This window comes from Ranitomeya imitator, chromosome 10, assembly GCF_032444005.1.
Source record: "Ranitomeya imitator isolate aRanImi1 chromosome 10, aRanImi1.pri, whole genome shotgun sequence".
Lineage (NCBI taxonomy): Eukaryota > Metazoa > Chordata > Amphibia > Anura > Dendrobatidae > Ranitomeya > Ranitomeya imitator.
This window is the reverse complement of record NC_091291.1, coordinates 117,980,126-117,995,208: the sequence shown is the minus strand read 5'-3', so window position 1 is coordinate 117,995,208 and position 15,083 is coordinate 117,980,126. Positions and strand designations below refer to the sequence as shown.

General features: G+C 43.3%; 1 protein-coding gene across 5 annotated transcripts in view; it reads right to left on the bottom strand.

The window, feature by feature from the left end:
• The window catches only part of VWA1 (von Willebrand factor A domain containing 1), a 95,095-nt gene extending 88,020 nt beyond the window's left edge, over positions 1-7,075 (bottom strand). For 4 of the 5 annotated variants that reach the window (XM_069741215.1, XM_069741217.1, XM_069741216.1 and 1 more), the window contains exon 1: positions 6,670-6,916. In XM_069741215.1, coding sequence (XP_069597316.1) covers positions 6,670-6,742 — 73 coding nt within the window. In that variant the 5' untranslated portion in view covers positions 6,743-6,916. Of the gene's footprint in view, positions 1-6,669 lie in introns of all 5 variants that reach the window. The other variant, XM_069741218.1, reaches the window with a different exon arrangement.
• Positions 7,076-15,083: the final 8,008 nt, after the last annotated feature.

Below are 15,083 nucleotides of genomic sequence, written 5' to 3'. Positions count from 1 at the left end.
ATCTGCGACATTTTGTTTCTGCCAGGCAGGATGACTGGGCATCCTTGTTACCGTGGGCAGAGTTTGCACTTAACAATGCCGTAGCCGACTCCACCGGTCAGACTCCATTCCTCTTAAATTACGGCCAGCATCCGCGTGTTCCTGTGCCCATGCCTGTGTCTTCCGCTGACTCCAGGGTGGCAGACTGGGCTGTGGAGGCACGGGACATTTGGGATCGCACGCAGGATGCCATTCGGGCCTCCAAGGAGAGAATGAGGTCCTCCGCCGATATTCATCGGCGCCCCGCTCCGACCTTTGCCCCTGGTGACTTGGTGTGGCTCTCCGCCCGTAACATCAGGCTGCGAGTTGAGTCCACTAAGTTTGCTCCTCGCTACTTGGGTCCCTTCAAGGTTCTCGAACAGGTTAATCCTGTGGTCTACCGTCTGGCTCTTCCTCCACGCTTGGGTATCACCGACACCTTTCACGTATCCCTCTTGAAACCCGTATACATGTCCCGGTTTTCCGAGTCATCTGCCGGGACATCGGGATCGTCTACGGACGATTATGAGGTGAACGCTATTTTGGGGTGCAAGGTGGTACGCGGCAAAAAGTTCTATTTGGTGGATTGGAAGGGTTATGGCCCAGAGGACAGGTCATGGGAACCTGCTGAAAACATTCGGGCCCCACAGCTCATTGCTGCCTTCGAGCGTAGCGAGGCCCAAGGAGGGGGGGGGCCCTAGGAGGGGGGGTAATGTTAGGTCTCGAGTTCCCACTTCTGCACAGGGGGAATCTCGGGCCGTCTCCGCTGCGGTCTCCCATTCCTATCCAGCCGCAGTGGAGTCTGCTCAGCAAGGACGTCGGTCCCAGCGTCTTGCTCGGTCTCGCTCTGTACAGAGAGTTACTGCTGCTTCTTCAGCTCCTGCCATTAAAGTCAGTGCTGGTCAGCAACGAGCGGACTTCTCTGGGACTAAGTCCTTATTTGCGCACACTGAGCATGCCCAGGGCAAGATCTCCCGTTGGAGATCGAGGGTCATGTGCTCAGGCTCTGCAGCGCATTCCATTGGTCCTCTTGGCAGGTCTTGGAAGGGCAAAGTTTCTGTGGCCACTTCCTGTCCTGCAACTATATAAACTGCGCATGACCGCACGGCCATGCGCTAGTGTACAATTATTATGTGTGTGTGTAGATGAATGTATGTCGATGGATGAAAGCTCCTAAGTATCCCTCCCTAGAGTTGTTGACTGCTCGCGGATGATGGTAGCTCTCTAGCGCCCGACTATCCATCTGTATGTTACACACATCACAGTGTCCTATAGCTGTGCCTGCCAGTACGGCGCCGTGCGCTTGCCTTGCGCTTTCCATACCCAAGCCTGGGTGGTTAGTGGCGTCCGTCAGTGCGGCATCGCACGCACTCTTGTGCTCATTTGTTACTAATAAGGTTCATTACACACCCAGTTGCGGTGTTGTGCCAGCAAGGGTCTAATCGGACTTCAATCCTTTTCAGGGTTAAGTTCGCTGACTACTTGCTCGCGCTCTATGTGCGGTACCGCGGTCCTGTGACTTAACAGGATCGCTTTCTTCACGTTGGGTGAGGTTTAACCCACGTGTTTATAGTTTTAGTACCGCCATATAGTCTGTCATTCACTAGCAGCGGGTTTCGCCTGCACGGTGGACCCCGGACTGCGAACGCATCTATATCATTTTACTTGGTGCGTTCCGCCAGTCCTAACATTTTGCACCTGTCATCCCCTTATTATGACCCTCTAGGCTCTATTTACTCTCTGGTTGCTTTTGAGCAGTCCTGCTGCAGTTCCAGTCCTCCTGGTTGATCATGTGCAGTGCAGTCTATCAGACATGGATTCCTGCCAGTATTGCTTTGCTCTGCCTCCAGCATTGACAAAATGTATTCTACCTGTCTGCTTCTGTGCAGGACCCTGCCTGACTCCTTTCATCTACTGCCGTCTACATCAATATAGCTTTGTGATTTTATATAATTGTTAGCTGGTTTGTAGTGGAGCTCAACTCTCCTGCACTCCTCCACAACTGAGCTTGTAATAAATAGTGCAGAGCTGAGCTGTGTTTATTGCCTGTTGTTGACAGATCAGTGATGTGAAACTGTAAATGCTGCTCTGCTGATGCATAGGGCAGAAGATAATTGTCTGCCATATGCATCACTAAAGCAGCATTTGCAGTTTCACATTGCTGATGTGTCAGTTGCAGGCAATAGACACAGCTGAACTCTATCCATTGGAAGCTTAAATGTGGAGGAGTGCAGGAGAGTTGAGCTCTGTTCAAAATCAGGTACCAATGAGGTAAAACCACACAGGCATCAACTCTGCTGTAGATGGCAGAAAATAAAATCTGTTAGGCAGGGTCCAGTGCAGGAGAGTAAAAAGAATCATAAGGTGAATTCTACACTTAAATTAGCTTGATGATCACTCACAGAGGTGGGGCTAATTAGGAGAACACATTAGCGGAAGGGAGCTGGTACTGTGCTCTGCGAAAAATAAAGCTATTATGGGAATAGCCCTTTAAATTACATTGTGTTCCATGAAACTATGTAAATCTGAGTGTTGGCTTTAGACCATAAAACTTGTGCATTCCTGACATAGATGTAGGTGCAGTCTACATAGATTATAACTACATCTATGAGACGGCGGTCAGATCTCCAGCTTTATCTTCATATCAGTGGCCACATTGAAAGTGTTGTCCTTGGTTAACAACCCATTTTTGTTAGATTGGTACCTTAACTATATACTGATCAATTGGTATCTGTTTGCTTGGATCCCCAGCGATCAGCTGTGATCTGCGAAAGAGCGAGTCAGCAAGTGATAAGTTCTCCCACAGCACCTCCACAGGAGAGAAAAAGTATTGCACAGAATTCATCAAAATCAGTCAATCATAATTAGCTATTTGGCACACCATGGATACATTTTAGCTAACTGAATCTTGTGGTTTAGCCTAACTATAGTGTAGTATTACCTAAAAACTTAGTTCCTTCCTTATCCGGAAAATTCTTTAAGTGGGCAAAGGCTTGTTAGCACCAAACAAGGTATAGAGTGCTTAGTATACCAATGCATCATTACGTTCTGAGGGTGGACGAAAACCACAAAGGGTAATTAGTGAGAACACAAAACAATTATATTTCATCAGGACGATTCTGAGCTTTATTATCTGATCCTGCTTCAATGATTCTTTGTAATTTTTATTTTATTACGCCCCTGGCAGATTCTGCTTTATGTTATAATAATACATAAGCTCCTAGACAGACAGACTAGAGTTGTGGGTAATAATCATTATTATGTTTTTTAATATCAGAGAGAATAGAGAACCTAATCCTGACATTATATTTTACTCCAAGGGGAACGGCTGGGAGAGCAAGAAGGAAATTAGTATGTAGGTGATATAATCATGGCAACGCAAGATATCACAGTGATATAGTTCAAATATATAGGACCCCGAGGTGTCTTTTAACTATGGCTACCGCAGCTTGAGAAGCAATCCTCCCCAAAAGTCTTTATTACATATACTCAAGTTAGGTCTCTGTACTTGGGTGCAGAATGTTTCCAATATTACTAAGAAGAAGAGTTATGTGGTCTTTAAAAAGATCCTTTGGTGGTCTCCTCTTTTTTATCCAATCCATGGGCAAAAGTTTGAGAAACTCACAACCTTATTAATTTGCCATTTTAGCCCCAACCAAGTGCATAAAATCAGCATACGGTTCCTTAATCCTTGTCTTCTCAAAAGGAGACAAGAAGCCTGGCGATGTCTTTATCCTTTACTGACTGAAGTCTCGCAGACGCTTAGCCAAGTCGAATCTTCATGTGCACTGTCGAGTCGGAAGAGATAGCGTTTGGCCAAATCTGAATTTGTCTAACAGTTATCTAAAGTATATGGACATTTTATGGGCTGATGCTTTAAAGTAGAAACATTCATGAGTCGCAACCCAAAAGCAGTTATGAAAACACGATACACATTCCAAGTTAGGCTTTCTATCCATGGCTGCGTCCACCACCACATAGTTCCAAGATGTGAATTGTCAACAAAGGGATTGTTGGTCAGGATTGTTTTGCCTGAGTAGATATCTGCGAGATTGATGTCATGCATTTGTGGAGAGGTGTAAATCATTAGAGGTGAAGAGCTAAACTCAAAACAGGAGAAGATCAACCTCATTCATGGATCTCCAGCCATAGTGGTGGAGCCACATAGGGAAGGGTAAAGGTTGTCGTGTTCCTGATCACACAAGTAGACCTCAGCGATGTATAATAAGATGACTTCAAGGTTCTCAAGTAGCAGGACGAGACTGAAGTATCTTGGTCCCTCCAGAGGACATTATCCTGAGGACCACTCTCCAGTTACCGGTATATAACGAAAAAACACATTCGATTCATTCTAAACTCTTGTAAAGTATCTCATACAGCCAACCAATACCCTGTCCAGATGAGAGGCAAGAACCCCAAAATTCTGCGGTCTACAGATGGTTTTATGGAAGGTGTTAAATAATAGGAGAACATGATCAGAAAATGGGATTATCCTCTGCTGGACCTTATGGGTTCTGTTGTGACTGTGCCTCCTTAATATATGGTCTATTAGAAAGTCCACTGGCCATTTGGTGGTCCCGACTTTTTAAGAATTACCTGGGTTTAGCTATTATATAACATTTCTGTTTTCTTCACAATTTGTCAATATAGGGAAGGGAGGAAGTGGATATTGTGGGAAGTGGCAATTACCAATAGATCTGCAGCATGGGTTCTATTAAACCTAAAACATACAAGATTACGCAACAGGTCCATATTTAAAGATGGCCTGTCACTTGCTGAAAAAAAATAGTTAACTGCCTTGTAAAAATCCCTCCCTCCCCCTGATTTTGAAGTTCTTTTCCGTTTTGTGCTGTGTCACTCCATTGCAGAGATATTCACATTTGTTTGTTTCTTCTGGAGCGCAGTATGTGAAATCTCCGAGTGTGGTCCAACTTGTTGTTTTTTTTAGAATAATTTTCTCTCTGGGCGTGCACTTTCTCCTCTTCATTCCAGACAATGCCTAGTATTGTAGTAGTCTATCAGTTGCTGAGCTGTGACTGGCAGAATCTAGGAGGAAGAAGTGAAGGCACATGCCCACAGAGAAGATTCTGAAGAAACGCATGGCTGGACTACAAGCAGAGATTTCACATACTGCGCTCCGGAAGAGACAAATGTGAATATCTCTGTAATGGAGCGACGCTGAGCAAAACGGAAAAGAACGTCAGAATCAGGAGAGCTTAGGGATTTTAATAAGGCATTTAACTTTTATAAGGCATTTATCTTTCTAAGCAAATAATTACTGAATCTTGCATCACTTTGATCACAGACAAACTCAATTTTCTTAAAGACGCTATCCATATTTGAGAAACAATCATTTTAGTGCTATAGCTGTCTGTGAGTGGTGTGCAGTATTACGGTTCAGCACTATTGAACTGCATGGGGGAAGAGCTGCAATACCACCCACAACCTGAAGACATGTGGGGCACTGTTTATAAATGAAAGCAGCCATGTTTTTGTAATTCTAGTAACCTCTTTAATTATTTTTTGATACAGTCATTGAGTAAGGAGGTAACAGAACAAATCACTAACTGCTAGGCATTCCAAGATCACTGACTTGTGGTCCTAACCTACCCAATAGTAGTAAATGATTTTCAGATCCAACGGAAGCATCTACTCAAATAATACAACATATTAGGATATTTTTGCCGTCTTAAAACGTTCTGACAGTTTTCGGAATAGCAGACACTGAGGACCATGATTATTCCCTTATGAGATGCCATAAATGCCTGCATCTATAAAACTATACATTAAATAAAACTAAAAATGAAAGGTTTTTGGCCGGCACCCCGAGCATGCAACATGTTTATAATGGAATTATAATTTGCCACACATGACAGGACAAGCTTTATCGTATCCCCAGCCGCAGCGATCATGTGCCATACATTGCAGACGTCACCGCTCACGTCAGTCATTGGCTGCAGGAGGGAGGTGAATGATGGCTGGGGACCACCAAAGAGGGCTTCTGGAGCGCCAGAGAATTTGGGGATATTTCCTAATTTTATAACATTCCCTAATATTTGAAAACATTTTGCAATATCTCATTAAAAACCTATATATATTTTTATTATTTATTTTTTTTTAAAGCCAATTAATAGCATTTTAGGCAACCACGTTTGCCCCAGCACCCTGGCAGATAGTAATAATCCATATTTACAATAAATACAATGATCACAATGTTTCCTTTGTGCACACGTGTACATGAGAACGTCGTTGAATATTGATAAATTTTTAATTAAAAAAAAAAATAAAAAAACAAAATCCCATTTATTTTTCTATGAATTATGCCTGGTACGGATAGATGCACATTTCAACCTCACAAGTACAGAATAACAAGTTTGTCGCAACACATTCGCAAAAGCGGAATCCCATCATTTTGCTCCAGAAGTATAACTCTCAGCATCCTCGCCAAGATCTAATCTGCTAGGAATGCTGATTCTCGCCCTCCTGGAGCACAGCTCCCACCCTACTAGTTTACTATGGTCTTCCGCAGTTATTCACAGGTGTCCTATTACTTCTGGACTATAATGCCACCGGACAGGTTATGTTCTCCACCTGAAGAGCGGCTCAGGTACCTTATTGGGTGTGAATGGATCACCTAATGTGGCCACTTACCTGTTTGGGGGATATTCTGTCCTAGGGCAGAAGACAGCAGTGAGTGCAGGTAGAAGAGCAGCAAGACAAACATATCAGAGTGCAGGTGGCTGAAACCTGGTGCTACCAAAACTTCTCCTCCAGGTCAGGCATAGTCCTCTTCAGCAGGGGTCATCACAGCTCCTTCCAAGGATCTCAACTTCTGGGGGGATCTCGTAGGTCAAGTTTAATTCATGCCTGACACCCTTGTGGTGCCTGAGGAAGGAACTCTTGCTGCACCCACTTGGAAAGTTTTCTCCAGCTTTAACCATGTGAGGACAGGAATGCAAGGTCCTGGGTTGGGGGAGGCAGGTTGCAGCAGCAACTTAACAAAGACAAGCAATGAAGTCATCCAAAGCTTTTTGTTCCACACATGGAAGGAAAAAGCAAAAGTTAGATTGTTTTTTTTTTTTTTTTGTTCAGGCTCTTCACACACCCTCTGTGGACTCAGACACCAGGAATTCTGCAGGGTCCTATAGCCAGTGCTGTAACTGGAGGAGTCCTAGGCTGGGACAGCAACAGCTGGATACACATGTATCACCACCAGACTGCTGGAAACTATGGAGAACTGTAGCCTGCAGCTCTCTGCTGTCACCACACAGGAAACAACAAGTGTCTCTGCTATTCAGAGCAGAAAAATATTACACTGACCTCTGAGTCAAGTGATTTCAAGGGGTTTTCCATGTTTATTATGTGCTTTATTTAATGTATTGTTCTTATTGTTTGGGATATATTCCTCAATAATATATTTATAAACAAAGTCAGTAAATATTTACATAAACATCCCTCACTGATGTCAGGGACTAGCGACGAGCTGGGATAAGGTGTTATGTGAGCATGCTTGGGTCCCAAACTGAATGTCTTCGGTGTGCTCGAATACTATGTTATTTCTCACGGCTGTTCAACAGGCACGACACATGCAGGGATTGGCTGTTTGTTACGCAGTGTGTCGCAGCTGTCAAACAGCCGCGGGGACTCGAGCATGCTGAAGACGCACTTACCACCGGAGCATGCTCAGATAACACCTTATCCGAGCACGTTCGCTCGTCGCTAAATCTGACCACTATACAAAAAATCTAAGTGATGCGTCAGTGTCAGCGCCCTCACTCTTTAGGGTATAGTCACACAGAGTTTTTTTGGAATCTAAAAATATCTAAAAACCACTTATATAAAAAAAAATATGTTTCGGTTAGGTTTCTGCCCCCCCCCCCCCCCCCCAAAAAAAAAAAAAAAGCATAAAGAAATGTGTGATTGGAGAGCTTGATGAATAGGAAGCTGATTGTAAGTGGATTTGATGCTTACGGTATTTTGATATGAGTCTCGCCCGAAAAAACGAATAATAAAAAAATAAAGCTACGTTCTCACTATGAGCTTTAGGTGAGTTTTTCATATTGCAGCTTTTCGGCACCATTTCTGCACCTAGTAAAGGCTACGTTCACACTTGCGTTCTGCCGGGCTGCATCGGGCGCAGCCGCGGCGATGCATGCGCCATGCGCCCCTATATTTAACATGGGGGGCGTATGGACATGCGTTGTGCTGCGTTTTGCGACGCATACGGTTTTTTTGCCGCAAGCGTGGGGCACAGAAAACGCAGCAAGTTGCATTTATTTTGCGTCCAAATTTCGGCAAAAAAGGACGCATGCGTCGCAAAACGCTGCGTTTTAGCGTGCGATTTGTTGCGTTTTTGTTTGCGTTGTGCGTTGCGTCTCCGACGCAACATCGCACAACGCAAATGTGAACGTAGCCTTAGTACTAAGGTTTTTTTTACTCTCGTTTTTGACGCTGCGTTTTTTGTCTTTTTGGTTTGTCATGTTTTAAGCAGTTTTTGATACTTACAGGTATTTGGCTTTCTTGCTACAGTCAGGTGCGAATTCTATGCGTTTTTGATGCATTTCCGTCACAAAAATTCACTGTGCATTTTTTTATTTTTCTCCTGCAGACTTTCTGCATCTAATATGAGTCTAATGGGGAAAATCTGCGCAGAAAACTCAACGTATCTGCAAGAGAAATTGACATGTTGTGGATTGGAAACACGCACCGTGGGTCAGTTTACACCTTCAATAACTAAAGGATTTAATATGCCGTGCCGAATCCTTTTCTACCCTGACATCGTCAGTCTGCCCCTTTATACATAGTGGATGGTTGGGAGGTCCCACCATTCCCCAATAGTTCCCCGAAAACACAAACTCGTATTTTCTAGATTCCATAAATCAGACTGTATCTTGCCTTTAGCTGTTAAAACCTCACTTTTTGAAAGCCGTATTTACAGAAAAAAGATATATTTTTCCCTAAAAGATGTAATTGTTGTCCCCTCGTCATTTGTGGCGTACCATAGTCACAGATGGATTATTATCTCCATAGACAAACGTCGTAAAGTGACCTCCCTCCTCATTTACAGCCACCCCCGGTCAGCAAATCCTGCCGAGTTTTTGGTTAATCCTTCACATATTAGGAGACAAAGTGTCCGGAAAACTTTTGTAAGTGATATGAAAGTTTTCCTTACCTGCGGCGGCCTGGCTCGGTAATCCTGTGATTAGTATTGACATTAAAGCTTCGGAATACAAAGCACTTTTATAAGCTGAAATGTCAGATATTCCATATTAAAGGAACCTTTATTATACGCCATCCCTCCCCCCCCTTACTCAACTACAAAGGCGAAACTTGCAAGAATCTGTAACAGGGCCCCCACCATAAACCATTTATAAATCCGGTATATTCCTATGCGTCATACAAAAGACCATTCAATAATGCATTTTGGGGCTGACACCCCATCTTCAGATCTGCTGGCAAAATAATGGAGGCCTACAAAGCTGACTATGCTCCTATGGAGGCTGGACAGATGGGAGAAGAGCTGCTGGCCTATACTGATGATATATTACCAGCTCTTCTGGGAGGGGGGTTTCTTCTGGAAGAGTAACTAAACTTTGATCATTTTTAAAAAATTTTTAAGAACATTAATTTTTTCAATGAGGGTCCGTGTTCTAAGACCCCCACTGATCGCTCAAAAGGTAGCCCAGAAGAGCTTAGTTTAGGAAGCAGAAGCGCATGATACGGATTCATCAGGAGGTGTGTGGAGGATAGACTTCCTTTTTGGTCCATACTCACTCCTGGCAGGCGGCGCGCGCTTCTGAATGCATTTTAGAATGATTAGTGGGGGGTCTCAGAACCCGGACCTCCTCTGCAGGGAATTTAAGGGAATAAAAAAATATTTGTAAAAATGTACCTTTAAGTTTTGTAAGTTTTACTTTACATGTGAAGTGAATCTCATCAGTAAAGGGTCCTCTTGGGATTTTAACAAAAAGTTTCATGTCCCACGATTTGGGAATCTTTCAGTAGTGTATGATCATTGTTTGTTGCTGTTACACTGCTATGGAATCATTTAGAGGTTTGCCCTGTCTTTCTCCCTGTAGCTCAGCTCTGATGTAAGTTGCCTTCTTCCTCTTGTCCCTGTGTTTGTCAACCATCTTCGGCTGAGGATCGTCTCTATACGCCTCTGGTTCAGAAGTTTTTTTACCTACAGCAAATGTGCATAAGATAAGAATTCAGCTTGAAAATAAATGTTCTGCTATAATCTTCCTACATTCCTCTGCAGTCGAGTCAAGCTGTCTGATGAAATCACTTTGTGCGAGTACTGGTCCATAAAGACATCCATAGAAATGGGTGTCTCAGGAACCGCACACTTGCAGTCTAGTTATGGAGTCAGAATAGGCTGTATCTGCAAACTTGCCAAGAATTACAATTTTGCCTGAATAGACGGGTGGGGCCTATGAACCCACCCCCCAAGAAAGTGCTAATTTGGGGGTGTAATTTTGTACTTTAGGGGCTTTGAACATCCATTTTTTGCTTATTGAAATGGTGATAAATATATATCTTTTAATGCTCATCAGGATCTGCTTCAATAGGACTCAAATGCAAAACCTGACATAGCCGTAGAACAAGAAAAAAGGAAAATCCATAAAAACATCCTTCATGATAAGATAACCCTTCCAGATCAGCCTTGTAAAAGTCTGATAGGATGAGGTCTGATAATGAATGAGACGTATGATGCCAGATGAGTGATTGACTGTTTAGTGCGAATACCCATTCAGCAGGCAGAAAGCCAAACGTGTCCTTCATCTGGCCGGTATGTATCTGCAGATACAGATCATTCGTTTCATTGTATGGGAAAGGGAAGCAGACTGTGTTTTCTTATATGGAGAAACACTGCAAAAAATCATATACGATGTGGTACTGTATATATTTTGATACAATGGGTCCTTATGGTGGACGGATGGCAAGGCATCCATTCTGAATCAGGCTACTGTTGGTCCTATACCCCTGGAGTGTATGTGCACAACAGTGGCCATAAACGCTGTGTGTTTCTAGCCTTACAGTCTCCATACACATTAGATAGCTGTTGGACAAATGATGCTTCTGCCGGCAGCCGTCTCGGCCATTTCTGCCATACACAAGAGTCCTTGTTAGGCCGAGTGCTCCTGTGTTCTCTATGAGAAGGCCCACCGGCTGTCATCGCTACTGAGTACCTGTGTAATTGATGACGATCCCTGTACGGCGCTGTGGAACATGATGGCGCTATCAAAATGACTAAACATAAAACCCCTTAATTCTCAGGACTGTTCGGGTCCTGGAAGTCAGACTCCCCATACTTATCAGGGAATGATTTTGTATTCTAGAGATACACTATCACTTACCATGGTGGAAATCTGCCTGCACAAATGACTGTTCAAACTAAGCACTTGTGCTTAACCTTGACGTGGCCAAACAGTTCATTACACCTGTCCACATGCTTGATCTCCTTCTTTCTCCCCCTTTTCTGGCTCCTATAAAGCCAGGGCTGTCAATCAAAGAAGAGGATGGCAGAGATAGATGGAAACCAAGTAGGTGCACTGAGCTGTTTGGCCATAACAAAGGGTGACCGATCACCACTGCTTTGTTTGAACAGTCATTTTGTGCTAACAGACTCGTATTTATCACAGAGAGCGGGTGGTAAGTGCCCAACCCTAGGAAATTGCAAAAATATATTAGGCAATTGTTGATTATTAATTTCTTCTAAAATACAGTTAAAAATGGCGCGGAAGTAGCGTTTCACTATCATAATGTAATGAGCGGGATACGGCATTATCCCCATATATCATAGTAGTAATATCGGTGTCCTGCCTGGGATTGCTGCGGCTCGGTCATGGCGGTAGCCTTGTCTTCTGCACGGCCGGCCGCACACCTCTGTTTACCAACCTCGAGGAACCTTTGCAGCCATTGGATTAGGTTTGTGTGCTTGACTCAGTGACTGATTTAGCTTCTCTGGGTGTGGATCGTGTTTGAAGTTGCAGAGTTTGTGTCAGCTTGTCCGTCTGAAAGGAGATTCCGCCAATTAAATGTGTGACTCAGTTTCCGTCATTAGAGCGTTACAGAAATAACACATTGGAGACGTGCGTGGGACAGCGAGAGCCCAGATGTGGAGGCAACATGAGGTGTGTCAATGTTCACGGTGTCCCTTTAAATAAATCCTGCTTCTAAAAAGACATCAGTATTAGGGTTGAGCGAAACGGGTCGAACATTTTCAAAAGTCGCCGACTTTTGGCTAAGTCGGGGTTTCATGAAACCCGATCCGACCCCTGTGCGTGGTCGGCCATGCGGTACGCGACTTTCGCGCCAAAGTCGCGTTTCAATGACGCGAAAAGCGCCATTTCTCAGCCAATGAAGGTAAACGCAGAGTGTGGGCAGCGTGATGACATAGGTCCTGGTCCCCACCATCTTAGAGAAGGGCATTGCAGTGATTGGCTTGCTGTCTGCGACGTCACAGGGGCTATAAAGAGGCGTTCCCGCCGACCGCCATCTTACTGCTGCTGATCTGAGCTTAGGGAGAGGTTGCTGCCGCTTTGTCAGAAGCAGGGATAGCGTTAGGCAGGGTCCATTAACCACAAAACCGCTTGTGCTGCAGCGATTTGCACTGTCCAACACCACCCTCGGTGTGCAGGGACAGTGGAATTTTTTTTTTTTTTTTTTTTCCCCTCAGCGCTGTAGCTCATTGGGCTGCCCTAGAGGGCTCCCTGATAGCTGCATTGCTGTGTGTACGCCGCTGTGCAAACCAACTGCTTTTTTCAAAGCACAAATCCTCTTGTTCCTTCCTTTCTGCACAGCTATCTTTTTTGTTTGTCCACACTTTTTATTTCATTTGTGCATCAGTCCACTCCTTATTGCTGCCTGCCATACCTGGCTGAGATTACTGCAGGCAGGGAGATAGTAGCTGCCTGCCATACCTGGCTGAGATTACTGCAGGCAGGGAGATAGTAATTGTAGGACATTCCCTGTTTTTTTTTTTTTTTTTTTTTTGGTGGGAGATTAAGATTGGCAATTTGGCATTTCTGCTAGAGTGCCATCCCTGTGTGTGCCATCTCTCTCACATAGTGGGCCATAGAAAGCCTTTTCATTTTTCTGTATTTTTTTTTGTGGGGTGTATAAATTCTCCCTGATAAAAATACAGTGGGAGATTAATATTGGCCTTTGGGCTTGTGTGCCAGTCCTGAGTGTGCCATCTCTCTCACAAATAGTGGGCCATAGAAAGCCTATTTATTTTTTTTTTTGGTTTTATAAATTCTCCCTGAAAAAAAGGGAGATTAATATTGGCCTCTGGGCTTGTGTGCCAGTCCTGAGCGTGCCATCTGTGCCAGCCCTGAGCGTGCCATCTCTCTCAGAAATAGTGGGCCATAGAAAGCCTATTTAATTTTTTTTTTTGTTTTATAAATTTTCCCTGAAAAAAGGGAGATTAATATTGGCCTCTGGGCTTGTGTGCCAGTTGTGAGCGTGCCATCTGTGCCAGTCCTGAGCGTGCCATCTCTCTCACAAATAGTGGGCCATAGAAAGCCTATTTAAATATTTTTTTGGTTTTATAAATTCTCCCAGAAAAAAAGGGAGATTAATATTGGCCTCTGGGCTTGTGTGCCAGTCCTGAGCGTGCCATCTGTGCCAGCCAGCCCTGAGCGTGCCATCTCTCTCACAAATAGTGGGCCATAGAAAGCCTATTTAATTTTTTTTTTTGTTTTATAAATTTTCCCTGAAAAAAGGGAGATTAATATTGGCCTCTGGGCTTGTGTGCCAGTTGTGAGCGTGCCATCTGTGCCAGTCCTGAGCGTGCCATCTCTCTCACAAATAGTGGGCCATAGAAAGCCTATTTAAATATTTTTTTGGTTTTATAAATTCTCCCAGAAAAAAAGGGAGATTAATATTGGCCTCTGGGCTTCTGTGCCAGTCCTGAGCGTGCCATCTGTGCCAGTCCTGAGCGTCCCATCTCTCTCACAAATAGTGGGCCATAGAAAGCCTATTTTATTTTTTTTTTGGGTTTCAGAAATTCTCCCTGGAAAAAAAAAGGGAGATTAATATTGCCCTTTGGGCTTGTGTGCCAGTACTAAGCGTTCCATCTCTCTCTCTCTCTCAGTCAGTGGGCCATAGAACGCATATTTTTGGTTTTATTTGTTTTCTAAATTCTCCCTGAAAAAATCATTTTATTTTATTTGGTTTCTAAATTCTTCCTGATAAAATCATATTTTTTTTATTATTTTTTTTTCTAAAGTCTCCCTGAAAAAAAAAAAAAAAAAACAACCAAAAAAACAGTGGGAGATTAATATTGGCCTTTCTGCTTGTGTGCCAGTCTTGACTCCTGGGTGTGCCATCTCTCTCTCTCTCTCTCTCTCTCTCTCTCTCTCTCTCCAATTGTGGTCCATAGAAAGCCTATATTTTTTTTCCTTGATTTGGGTTCTAAAATCTACCAGAGAAAATAACTACATCAATCATTGGTAGAAAAATATTGGCCTCTGGGTTTGTGTGCCACTCCTGACTCCTGTGTGCGTCATCTCTCAGTCAGTGGGCCATAGAACGCCTATTTTTGGTTTTATTTGTTTTCTAAATTCTCCCTGAAAAAATTATTTTATTTTATTTGGTTTCTAAATTCTTCCTGATAAAATCATATTTTTTTTATTATTTTTTTTTCTAAAGTCTCCCTGAAAAAAAAAAAAAAAAACAGTGGGAGATTAATATTGGCCTTTCTGCTTGTGTGCCAGTCTTGACTCCTGGGTGCGTCATCTCTCAGTCAGTGGGCCATAGAACGCCTATTTTTGGTTTTATTTGTTTTATAAATTCTCCCTGAAAAAATCATTTTATTTTATTTGGTTTCTAAATTCTTCCTGATAAAATCATATTTTTTTTATTATTTTTTTTTCTAAAGTCTCCCTGAAAAAAAAAAAAAAAAAACAACCAAAAAAGACAGTGGGAGATTAATATTGGCCTTTCTGCTTGTGTGCCAGTCTTGACTCCTGGGTGCGTCATCTCTCAGTCAGTGGGCCATAGAACGCCTATTTTTGGTTTTATTTGTTTTATAAATTCTCCCTGAAAAAATCATTTTA